The 12579-nt window shown below is 44.0% G+C and overlaps 1 protein-coding gene across 6 annotated transcripts in view; it reads right to left on the minus strand.

Annotated features, from left to right (window-relative positions):
• Positions 1-12579, minus strand: part of apaf1 (apoptotic peptidase activating factor 1) — a 215259-nt gene that overhangs the window by 120067 nt on the left and 82613 nt on the right. For all 6 annotated transcript variants that reach the window (XR_013578123.1, XR_013578124.1, XM_078553441.1 and 3 more), the window contains exon 16: positions 7576-7701. Coding sequence is in view for 4 of the 6 variants with exons in the window: in XM_078553441.1 (XP_078409567.1) it covers positions 7576-7701 (126 nt within the window). In the remaining 2 variants the exon portion in view is untranslated. The remainder of the gene's footprint in view (positions 1-7575; positions 7702-12579) is intronic.

Consider the following 12579-nt stretch of genomic DNA (forward strand, 5'->3'; position numbering starts at 1 on the left):
GAGGAGTGCTGGGAGATCAGTTTAAAACAGTGAGGAGTGCCGGGAGATCAGTTTAAAACAGTGAGGAGAGCTGGAAGATCAGTTTAAAATAGCGAGGAGTGCCAGGAGATCAGTTTAAAATAGCGAGGAGTGCTGGGAGATCCGTTTAGAACAGTGAGGAGTGCCAGGAGATCAGTTTAAAACAGTGAGGAGTGCTGGGAGATCAGTTTAAAACAGTGAGGAGTGCCGGGAGATCAGTTTAGAACAGTGAGGAGTGCCAGGAGATCAGTTTAAAACAGCGAGGAGAGCTGGGAGATCAGTTTAAAACAGCGAGGAGTGCCGGGAGATCAGTTTAAAACAGCGAAGAGTGCTGGGAGATCAGTTTAAAACAGCGAGGAGTGCCGGGAGATCAGTTTAAAACAGCGAGGAGTGCTGGGAGATCAGTTTAAAACAGCGAGGAGTGCCAGGAGATCAGTTTAAAACAGCGAGGAGTGCTGGGAGATCAGTTTAGAACAGTGAGGAGTGCCAGGAGATCAGTTTAAAACAGCGAGGAGTGCCAGGAGATCAGTTTAAAACAGTGAGGAGTGCCAGGAGATCAGTTTAAAACAGTGAGGAGAGCTGGGAGATCAGTTTAAAACAGTGAGGAGTGCTGGGAGATCAGTTTAAAACAGCGAGGAGTGCCGGGAGATCAGTTTAAAACAGTGAGGAGTGCTGGGAGATCAGTTTAAAATAGCGAGGAGTGCTGGGAGATCAGTTTAAAACAGTGAGGAGAGCTGGGAGATCAGTTTAAAACAGCGAGGAGTGCTGGGAGATCAGTTTAAAACAGCGAGGAGTGCCGGGAGATCAGTTTAAAACAGCGAGGAGTGCTGGGAGATCAGTTTAAAATAGCGAGGAGTGCCGGGAGATCAGTTTAAAACAGAGAGGTGAGCTGGGAATTCAGTTTAAAACAGTGAGGAGAGCTGGGAGATCAGTTTAAAACAGTGAGGAGAGCTGGGAGATCAGTTTAGAACAGTGAGGAGAGCTGGGAGATCAGTTTAAAACAGTGAGGAGTGCCGGGAGATCAGTTTAAAACAGTGAGGAGAGCTGGGAGATCAGTTTAAAACAGAGAGGAGAGCTGGGAGATCAGTTTAAAACAGTGAGGAGAGCTGGGAGATCAGTTTAAAACAGTGAGGAGTGCCGGGAGATCAGTTTAAAACAGCTAAGAGTGCTGGGAGATCAGTTTAAAACAGCGAGGAGAGCTGGGAGATCAGTTTAAAACAGTGAGGAGTGCCGGGAGATCAGTTTAAAACAGAGAGGTGAGCTGGGAATTCAGTTTAAAACAGTGAGGAGAGCTGGGAGATCAGTTTAAAACAGTGAGGAGAGCTGGGAGATCAGTTTAGAACAGTGAGGAGTGCTGGGAGATCAGTTTAAAACAGTGAGGAGTGCCGGGAGATCAGTTTAAAACAGTGAGGAGAGCTGGGAGATCAGTTTAAAACAGAGAGGAGAGCTGGGAGATCAGTTTAAAACAGTGAGGAGTGCCGGGAGATCAGTTTAAAACAGCTAAGAGTGCTGGGAGATCAGTTTAAAACAGCGAGGAGAGCTGGGAGATCAGTTTAAAACAGTGAGGAGTGCCGGGAGATCAGTTTAAAACAGCGAGGAGTGCTGGGAGATCAGTTTAAAACAGAGAGGTGAGCTGGGAATTCAGTTTAAAACAGTGAGGAGAGCTGGGAGATCAGTTTAAAACAGAGAGGAGAGCTGGAAGATCAGTTTAAAACAGCGAGGAGTGCTGGGAGATCAGTTTAAAACAGTGAGGAGTGCTGGGAGATCAGTTTAAAACAGCGAGAAGTGCTGGGAGATCAGTTTAAAACAGAGAGGAGAGCTGGGAGATCAGTTTAAAACAGCGAGGAGTGCCGGGAGATCAGTTTAAAACAGTGAGGAGTGCCAGGAGATCAGTTTAAAACAGTGAGGAGTGCCGGGAGATCAGTTTAAAACAGCGAGGAGTGCTGGGAGATCAGTTTAAAACAGTGAGGAGTGCTGGGAGATCAGTTTAAAACAGCGAGGAGTGCTGGGAGATCAGTTTAAAACAGCGAGGAGAGCTGGGAGATCAGTTTAAAACAGCGAGGAGTGCTGGGAGATCAGTTTAAAACAGTGAGGAGTGCCAGGAGATCAGTTTAAAACAGTGAGGAGTGCCGGGAGATCAGTTTAAAACAGCGAGGAGAGCCGGGAGATCAGTTTAAAACAGAGAGGAGAGCTGGGAGTTCAGTTTAAAACAGCGCAGAGAGCCGGGAGTTCAGTTTAAAACAGGGAGTAGAGGCAGGGTATCTTCACCGTGTCTCTTTTGATTGGCCAAGTGGTTTAAATCAGGAGACGTTATTACTGCTGAAGAGTACAGTTAAGAAATTCACTTTTAAGGTGTTTAGCATCCAAATAAACTAATTAAATAGAATAGAGATGGCTGGGCAGGCGATGTGTTGCAGCTGTAGTATATGGGTACTGGTGGACACCGGTACAATCCACGGTGACCACATCTGCAGCAAGTGTTGGCTGCTCGAGGAGCTTCGGCTCAGGGTTGATGAGCTGGAGACCAAACTGCGAACACTGCGACACATCAGGGAGGGGAGAGTTACCTGGACACTGTTTCAGGAGACAATCACACCCATTAGATTAATTACTTCAAATCTGGACTGTGGTCAGGGACAGGAAGATGTGACTGTGAGTGAGACAGGTATGGGGATCCAGAATTTAGCTTAGGAGGAGCCTCAGCCGGTGCCCTTATCCAATACGTATGAGGTTTTTGCTCCCGGTGAGGACAAGGGCACAGACTGCAAGGAGGATGAGCGAACTGACCACAGCACACTGGTACAGAGCGCCATTCAAGAGCTGCGGGGGGGGAGGGAGGGAAATGTGGTGGTAATAGGGAATAGATTAGTTCGGGGGGGTAGATACTGTTCGCTGCAGCAAAGACAGAGTCCCGACGGCTATGTTACCTACCTGGTGCCGTTAAGGACATCTCTTCTGAGCTGGAGAGGAACTTAGAATGGGAGGGGAAGGATCCAGTTGTCGTGATCCACGTAGGTACCAACAACATAGGTAGGACTTGGAAGAGGTTCTGCTGAGGGACTACGAGCAGCTTAGGAGCTAAATTAAAAAGCAGAACCACAAAGGTAATAATCTCTGGACTACTACCTGAGCCATGTGCAAATTGGCGTAGGGTAAATAAGATTAGAAAGGTAAATACGTGGCTCAAATGCTGGTGTGGAAGAAATGGGTACTGATTCATGTGGCACTGGCACTAGTACTGAGGAAGAAGAGAGCTGTTCCGTTGGGACGGGCTTCATTTGAACCATGCTGGGACCAGTGTCCTGGCCAATTGCATAACTGGGTTGCAGATGGGACTTTAAACTAATTAGTGGAGCGGAGGGTTCAACTGAAGAGAAGTTTAAAAAATCAAAAAGAAACGAGAGAGCAGAGATGTATGACAGTGAAGATGCGAACAATAATCTAAGTTTGATAGGAAGGGGCAGCAAATATAAGCAGAAGAATGCAGTAGAATTACAACCAGAATGAATAATAATGGTTAAAAAGTCAAAGCTTAAGGCTCTTTATCCGAATGCACACAGCATTTGTAACATGATAGGTGAGTTGATGGCACAAATAGAAATAAATGAATATGGCTTGATAACTGTTACAGAGACATGCTTGCAGGGTGACCAGGACTGGGAGCTCAATATTCAAGGGTATTTGACATTCTGGTAAAATAGGCAAAAAGGAAAAGGAGGTGAGGCAGCTTTGTTAATAAAGGAAGGTATCACTGCGGTGGTGAGTATTAATATAGGTGCAATAGAGCGTGATGTGGAATCAGTTTGGGTGAAATAAGGAATAGCAAGGGGAAGAAGTCAAGGGTGGGAGTCATCTACAGACCCCCAAGAGTTGCCTCACTGTAGGAAAAAGTATAAATCGGGAAAAAATGGAGGCATGTAAGAAGGGCACTACAGTTGTCATGGGTGATTTTAATCTGCATATTGACTGGACAAATCAGATTGGCAGGGGTAAAATGGAAGACGAATTTGTAGAGTGCATCAGGGAATTTTTCTTAGAGCAATATGTTGCAGAACCTACCTGAGAACAGGCTACTTTAGATCTAGTAATGTGTAATGAGGTGGAATTAATAAGAGATATTGTAGTTAAGAATCCTCTCGGGGGTAGCAATCATAACATGGTAGAATTTCAAATTCAGGTTGAATGCGAGCAACTCGGGTCTCAAACCAGTGTCCTCAACTTAAATAAGGGCAATTACAGAGGTATGAAGAAAGAGTTGTCTAAAGTGGGCTAGGAAAATAGGCTAAGGGGAAGGTCAGTGGATGAGCAGTGGCAGACATTTAAGCAGTTTTCATAACACTCAGCAAAAATTTATCCCGGTCAAAAAGAAGGACTCGATGAGGAGGATGAACCACCCATGGTTAACAAAGGTGGTCAAGGAGAGTGTCCAATCAAAAACTAAGGCATAAGGCAAAAACTAATGGTAGGCCAGAGGATTGGGGTTTTAGGAACCAGCAGCAGATGACTAAAAAGCTAATAAAGATGGAGAAAATTGATTATGAAAGTAAATTGGCAAAAATATAAAAACAAACAGCAAGAGCTTCTACAGGTATATAAAAAGAGAGTGGCTAAATTGAGAGTGGGACCCTTGGAGGATGCGACTGGAGAATTGATAACAGGGAAATGGCAGATAATTTAAACCAATATTTTGCATTGGCCTTCACGGTGGAGGACACTATAAACATCCCAAAGATATCAGATAAGCAAGGAGCTAATGGAAGGAAAGATCTTGTAAAAGTCTCTATCACAACGGACAAGGTATTTGACAAACTAATGGGAACAAAGGCAGACAAGTCACCAGGACCTGATGGCCTGCATCCAATGGTTTTAATGGAAGTAGCTGCAGCGATACTGGAGGCATTAGTCAAAATATTCCAGAACTCACTGGATTCCGGGACAGTCCCAGAGAATTGGAAAACTGCTAATGTGACGCCCCTGTTCAAGAAGGGAGGGAGACAAAAAGCAGGAAACTATAGGCCAGTAAGGCAAACATCTGTCTTTGGGAAAATGCTAGAGTCCATTATTAAGGAAGAAATAGCAGGACATTTAGAAAAGCTTAACGCAATCAAACAGAGTCAACATGGTTTTGTGAAAGGGGAATTATGTTTGACAAATTTGCTAGAGTTCTTTGGGGATATAACAAGCAGAGTTGATAAAGGGGAAACGGTAGATATAATGTATTTGGATTTCCAGAAGGCATTTGATAAGGTGCCACATAAAAGGTTATTGCACAATATAGGAGCTCACGGGATTGAGGGTAATGTATTAGCATGGATTGAGGATTGGTTAACACACAGAAGACAAAGTCAGGAATAATGGGTCTTTTTCAGGTTGGAAAACTAGGGGAGTCCCACGAGGATCGTCCTAGGGCCTCAATTATTTACTATCTATATTAATAACTTGGAAGAGGGGGCAGAGTGTAATGTATCCAAATTTGCTGACGATACACAAATAGATGGCAGGGCATGTTGTGATGAGGACATAAGGAATCTGCAAGGGGATATAGATAGGTTGAGTGAGTGGGCAAAAACTTGCCAGATGGAGTTTAATGTAGGAAAGTGAGAGATCATGCACTTTGGTTGGAAGAACCAAAAGACAGACTATTATTTAAATAGAGAGAGGCTCCAAAAAGTGCAGCACATCTGGGTGTTCTTGTGCATGAAACACAAAAAGTTAGCATGCAGATGCAACAAGTAATTAAGAAGGCAAATGGAATTTTGGCTTGTATTGCTAGGGGGTTGGAGTCTAAAAATAGGGAAGTCTTGTTACAACTGTACAGGGTGTTGGCAAGGCCGCACCTGGAGTAATGTGTACAGTTTTGGTTCCCGTATTTAAGAAAGGATATACTGGCATTGGAGGCAGTTCAAGAGATTCACTAGGTTGGTTCCTGGGATGAAGGGGTTGACTTATCAAGAAGGGCTAAACAGGTTAGGCCTTTATTCATTTGAGTTTAGAAGAATGAGGGGTGATCTTGTTGAAATGTACAAGATTCTGAGGGGGCTTGGCAGGATAGATGTTGAGAAGATGTTTCCACTAGTGGAGGAATCTCAAACTAGGGGGCATAGTTACAGAATAAGGGAGCACTCATTTAAAACTGAGATGCAAAGGAATTTCTTCTCTTAGAGAATAGTAAATGCCTGGAATTCTCTACCCCAGAGTGTTGTGGAGGCTAGATCACTGAAAGTATTTAAAAAGAGGTAGATAGATTTTTGAAATATCGGGGAGTTGAGGGCTATGAGGAGCTGGCACGAATGAGGAGTTGAAGCCTGGGGCAGATCAGCCATGATCTTATTGAATGGCAGGGCAGGCTTGAGGGGCCGAATGACCTACTCCTGCTCCTATTTCTTATGTTTTGTTTTACTACATACACGATGCACTGCAGCAACTAGTTAAACCTCCTTCGATAGCTCCTTCCAAACACGCGAGCTCTGCCACCTAGAAGGACAAGGGCAGCAGATACATGGGAACACCATCACTTGAAAGTTCCCCTCCAAGCCCCACACACCGTCCTGACTTGGAGCTATATCGCCGTTCCTTCACTGTCGCTGGATCATTATCCTGGAATTTCCTTCCTAACAGCACTATAGGTGTACTGACACCACACAGACTGCAGCGGTTCGAGAATGCAACTCACCACAAACTTCTCAAGGGCAATTAGGGGTGGGCAACAAACGTTGGCCTAGTCAGAGACGCCCATATCCCGTGAAAGAATAAAAAAAGTGCTTGTACACTATTAAAGAGTAGCCAAAGGTCCATAGGCAGTGGGAAGGGGAGTGACAGAGGTCAATAACAAGGGAAAAGCAGATCCTGGGAAGTCAAGCAGAGGGCCAGTGGAGTCAGGGAAGGGAGGAGCAGAAGCCAGGTAGGATTAATCTAAAACATAGTTTTAAAATAAAACTTTCAACAGGAAACTGCCTCAGGCAAGCTAAGAAGAAATATTTAAATAAAACTTTGCTGCAGCACCACCTAGTGAAAGGAAACGTAGGAAACTGAGCTTTGAAATGCAGCAGCACCAACTAATGTTGCGAGGACTGAATGTTTAATGCCAAGTATGCACACAGTTTAGTCAATTTATAGGTGTTACGTTTAGACAGGAAGGAGTTGGTGCAGCAAATGCAAAGTGCATGCTAGATGCAACCTTTGCTGGCACTGGTATTTGTACTCCTTGTCTGCCACTTGTGGAATTTTGTTACCTAACCTGACAACATTTCCTGAGGAAAGATACTGTTTAATAATAATGACACTTTTTTTTCTCCACAAAATTCATAGCAAAGCATAATCATACTCCAAATCTAAAAACCAGCAAATCCACATTACTCCACAAAGTCTGGATGGAATAAAGCTGAAGGCACATCAAGCATTTTATGTATTTCTAATCTCTACTTCCCTGCACTTTAACTACTTGCAATTATTTTTTAAGGGTTGAATTGAAAGAGAGCAATGTCATTCCAATAAAGTCTACAAATGTACGGTATAAAATGCAGCTTTAACTGTGAAAGAACCCAAGATGATGCATACCTTCACTGTTCCATCATTTGAGCAGCTGGCTAGATATTGGTCATCAGGTGAGAAACTGCAATGGTTAACATAATCTGTGTGACCAAACAGTGTGTTCCTACAGCTTGTCCCTTCCAGGTCCCATATCTATAAAATGCAGAAGAGGAGTAACATTAGATTAGATTGAAAGTGAAAGAAAATATAGTTTTCATTTCGGCATTATATTAAAACCATTTTACCCTTTTCATTTATCCCTTTTCTCATCTTGAAATAGTTTAAAGCCAAGTATGTAGAAAACTTGAGCTGAATTTCATAAAAAAGCTACTACTGTACAATGCATTGTCTTTACTAAAATAACTTCTAGAACAAAGATGTAAGTGCAGCATGCTTTAAAAATTCACAAGGCAAAAACTACAGTGACCTGGAACATGCTCAGCAACCAGTAAATAAAGTCTCCCATCAAAAACTAAAGCTAAAAAGATGCATGTAATACTTCTAGAAACCAAAATTGCTTTACATTTCCTAAATTATATGAAAGTCTGCAAAAAGCAAGTGCATTGCATGGTGGTAAGAATCCAACAATCTCGCCATCAGAAATAGCTTACAACACCCAACTGCGTAACAAATTACCATGCACCAGATCACAAATAGTGATGCAGTATGTACCTGGTGATATTAACTCCATGAGAAACTAATACAGCAACAGAAATGAGGCATTTTAAGTGCATGCTACAAAAAGTCTAATTTATATGTGGTATACAGAAAATAGTTCTGAATCAATTAATGGCACTGCGCTTGTTTATAGCAGTCTCTTTATCCGTTAAATCAACTAATTGTGCTTTTGGCGTTTTAAGTCATTCATTACTCCATAGCCATTTTTAAATGTATTTATATAAACTTTCTGAAAATATCCATCATATCGGTTTGACATTCATACCAGTTACATTGATGGAATTAATAACCAGAAGCAAACATAATTAGCTGTACAACAATAGCCCAATAAATAGTCAGCATGACTTTGCATGGGAAGATGCTACCTGAAATGCATCAGGCTTCTTTGAGGAAATTATATTCCAAGCACCTTGGACAAGGGAAACCCATAAGATGTGTTGTACTTAGATCTCCAAAATCTTTCGACAAAGTCTATACTAAAGATGAAAGCATTGGAAATTCAAGGCAAAACCTGCATGTGGATAAGCAATCAACTGAAGGAAAGGAAGCTACAGGTATTTCTGTATGTGCATTGGAAGGGGAGCACTGAGCAGTATGCCTCTCTTTCAGATAGAGGGCTTCTACTGATTCTAACCTACATTATTGACTTAGGTACAGAAGCTCAGTACAAGCTCTTCATGTTTTCAAGAGATACCAAACTAGGTTGCCAACAACCTGAGTTTATATAGCATGTTTGATTTAGGAAAATATCCCAAGGTGCTTCGGAGAAGTGAACTCAGACAAAAACAAGCTACAAATTATGTAAGAGATATCAGGAAGGGTGATCAAAAGCTTGGTTAAAGATGTTGACTTTAAGGACAGCTTTACAGGAGGAGAGGGATATGGAGAGACAGAAAGAGAATTCCAGAGTAAGGAACCTTGATGGTTAAAGGCATAGTCACCGATGGTGAGGTGAAGGGAGGGAGGCATAAAATTTCAAGGTTAGATCAGTGGTGTTCAAGAGGGGGTGGCACAGCTGGAGGAGGTTGCAGAAATAGGGAGAGGTACAGAATAATGAATGGATTTAAACATAAAAATTTTAAATTGGAATTGTTGCAAGAGCCAACATAGGTCAAGAAGGATAGGGATGATGGGTGAGCAGGAGATGGTGCAGCATAGGGTTAGGCAGCAGAGTTTTGAATGAGCTGACATTTACAGATGGTGCAGGATGAGAGTCCAGGCAAGTGAGCATTAGAATGGTCAAGACTGAAGGTGACAAGATAGCAAAATAACCAGATTACAAAGAGGGGGAGGGGTGGGTAAATTCTGTAAATCTAGAGGCAGATTAAATAAATTCAAGCCATTATTAAGTGACAGTAAAAACCATATCTCATGAGGATACTATGGACTGCGTAAAGATAACTAAAAGGATAACAATGATTTACCGGAGTGAGATATGGGTGCAATACTGCAGCAATGCAGCAACTGCTACAAAGTCAATGATGACACAAAGATTGGCCGGGTGGTTAACAGTGAGGTTGAGTGTTTTGGGCTGCAGGAAGATATAGACGGGATGGTCAAATGGGCAGATAAGTGGCAGATGGAATTTAACCCTGAAAAATGTGAGGTGATACACTTTGGAAGGAATAATTTGACAAGGAAGTATTCAATGAACGGCATGGCACCAGGAAGTTCTGAGGAACAAAGGGACCTTGGCGTGTGTGTCCATAGATCTCTGAAGGCAGAGGGGCATGTTAGTGGGGTGGTGAAAAAGGCATATGGGGCACTTGCCTTTATCAAATGAGGCATAGATTACAAAAGTAAGGAGGTCATGTTGGAGTTGTATAGAACCTTGGTGAGGCCACAGCTGGAGTACTGTGTGCAGTTCTGGTCGCCACATTATAGGAAGGATGTGATTGCACTGGACGGGGTGCAGAGGAGATTCACCAGGATGTTGCCTGGGATGAAACACTTAAGTTATGAAGAGAGGTTAGATAGACTTGGGTTGTTTTCGTTGGAGCAGAGAAGACTGAGGGGTGACCTGATCGAGGTGTACAAGATTATGAGGAGCATGGACAGGGTGGATAGGGAGCAACTGTTCCCCTTAGTTGAAGGGTCAGTCACAAGGGGATATAAGTTCAAGGTGAGGGGCAGGAGGTTTAGGGGGGATGTGAGGAACAACTTTTTTACCCAGAGGGTGGTGACCGTCTGGAATGCTCTGCCTGGGAGGGTGGTGGAGGCGGGTTGCCTCACATCCTTTAAAAAGTACCTGGATGAGCACTTGGCACGTCATAACATTCAAGGCTCTGGGCCAAGTGCTGGTAAATGGGATTAGGTAGGTAGGTCAGGTGTTTCTCACGTGTCGATGCAGACTTGATGGGCCAAAGGGCCTCTTCTGCACTGTAATTCTGTGATTCTGAAATGAAACCAGCCGGACCACGTCGCATTGACCTAGGCACCAGAAACGAAAGCAGCAAACTCAGCCCTGCAAAGTCCTCCTTACTAACATCTGGAGGCTTGTGCCAAAATTGGAAGGGCCGTTTCACAGACTCATGCTCACAAAACCATACCTTACAGATAATGTCCCAGGCACAAACATCACCATCCCTGGGTATGTCCCACCAGCATGACAGACCCAGCAGAGATGGCAGAACAGTGGGTAGGGAGTTGCCCTGGGATTCCTCAACTTTGATTCCGGATTCCATGAAATCTCATGGGATCAGGTCAAACATGGGCAAGGACGTCTCCTTCAGACTGCCACGTACCGCGCCCCCTCCCCCTACCTGATGAATCAGTACTTCTCCATGTTGAACACCACTTGGAGGAAGCACTGAGGGTGGCAAGGGCGCAGAATGTACTCTGGGTGGGGGACTTCAATGACACAGGCCGAGTCTTTTTTAAAAATTGGTTCATGGGATGTGCGCTTCGCTGGCTAGGCCAGCACATTTATTGCCCATCTCCAATTGCCCCTGAGGTGGTGGTAAGCTGCCTTCTTGAACTGCTGCAGTCCATGTGGTGCACGTATACCCACAGTGCTGTTAGGGAGGGGGCTCCAGGGTTTTGACCCAGCAACAGTGAAGGAACAGCAATATAACTCCAAGTCAGGATGGTGAGTGGCTTGGAAGGGAACTTGGATGAGAGGTGGTGTTACCATGTGTCTACTGCTGTTACCCTTCTTGTTGGTAGTGGTCATGGATTTGGATGGTGCTGTCTAAGGAGCCTTGGTGAGTTCCTGCAGAGCATCTTGTAGATGGTACACACTGCTGCCACTGTGCATCGGTCAATTGCTGCCCTATTGGTCAGCTCTCGATCATCAGTAAAGTGATGGAAGGGGTCATGAATAGCGTTATCAAACAGCACTTGCTTAGCAATAACCTGCTCACTGACGCTCAGTTTGAGTTCTGTCAGGATCACTCAGCTCCTGACCTCATTACAGCCTTGGTTCAAACATGGACAAAAGAGCTGAACTGCAGAGGTGAGGTGAGAGTGACTGTCCTTGACATTAAGGCAACGTTTGAACAAGTGTGGCATCAAGGAGCCCTAGCAAAACTGGAGTCAATGGGAATCAGGGGAAAAATCTCTGCTGGTTGGAGTCATATCAAGCACAAAGGAAACTGGTTGCGGTTCTTGGAGGTCAGTCATCTCAGCCCAGGGCATCACTGCAGGAGTTCCTCAGGACAGTGTCCTAGGCCCAACCATCTTCAGCTGCTCCATCAATGACCTTCCTTCCATCATAAGGTCAGAAGCGGGGGGTGTTCGCTGACGACTGCACAATGTTCAGCATCAATCACAACTCCTCAGATACTGAAGCAGTCCATGTCTAAATGCAGCAAAACCTGGACAATATCCAGGCTTAGACTGACAAAATGGCAAGTAACATTCATGCCACACAAGTGCCAGGCAACGATCATCTCCAAAAAAAGAGAATCTAACCATTGCCCCTTGACATTCAATGGCATTACCATTGCTGAATCCCCCATTATCATGACTACAAGAGCAGGTCAGAGGCTAGGAATCCTGTGGTGAGTAACTCACTTCCTGACTCCCCAAGGCCTGTGCACCATCTACAAGACACAAGTCAGGAGTGTGATAGAATGCTCTTCTCTTGCTTGAACGAGTGCAGCTCCAACAACACTGTCCCTAGGTCAAAATCCTGGAACCTCCTTCCTAACAGTACTATGGGTGTACCTACACCACATGCACTGCATGGTTCAAGAAGGCAGCTCACCATCACCTTCTCAAGGGCAAATAGGGATGGGCAATAAATGCTGGCCTAGCCAGCAACACCCACTTCCCATGAATGAATAAAAATAAAACTTCAAACTGTCATTCAAAAGCAAAAGAAAGAAATACAACAATGTTAATTCTATTTCT

This window comes from Cetorhinus maximus, chromosome 12, assembly GCF_964194155.1.
Source record: "Cetorhinus maximus chromosome 12, sCetMax3.hap1.1, whole genome shotgun sequence".
NCBI lineage: Eukaryota > Metazoa > Chordata > Chondrichthyes > Lamniformes > Cetorhinidae > Cetorhinus > Cetorhinus maximus.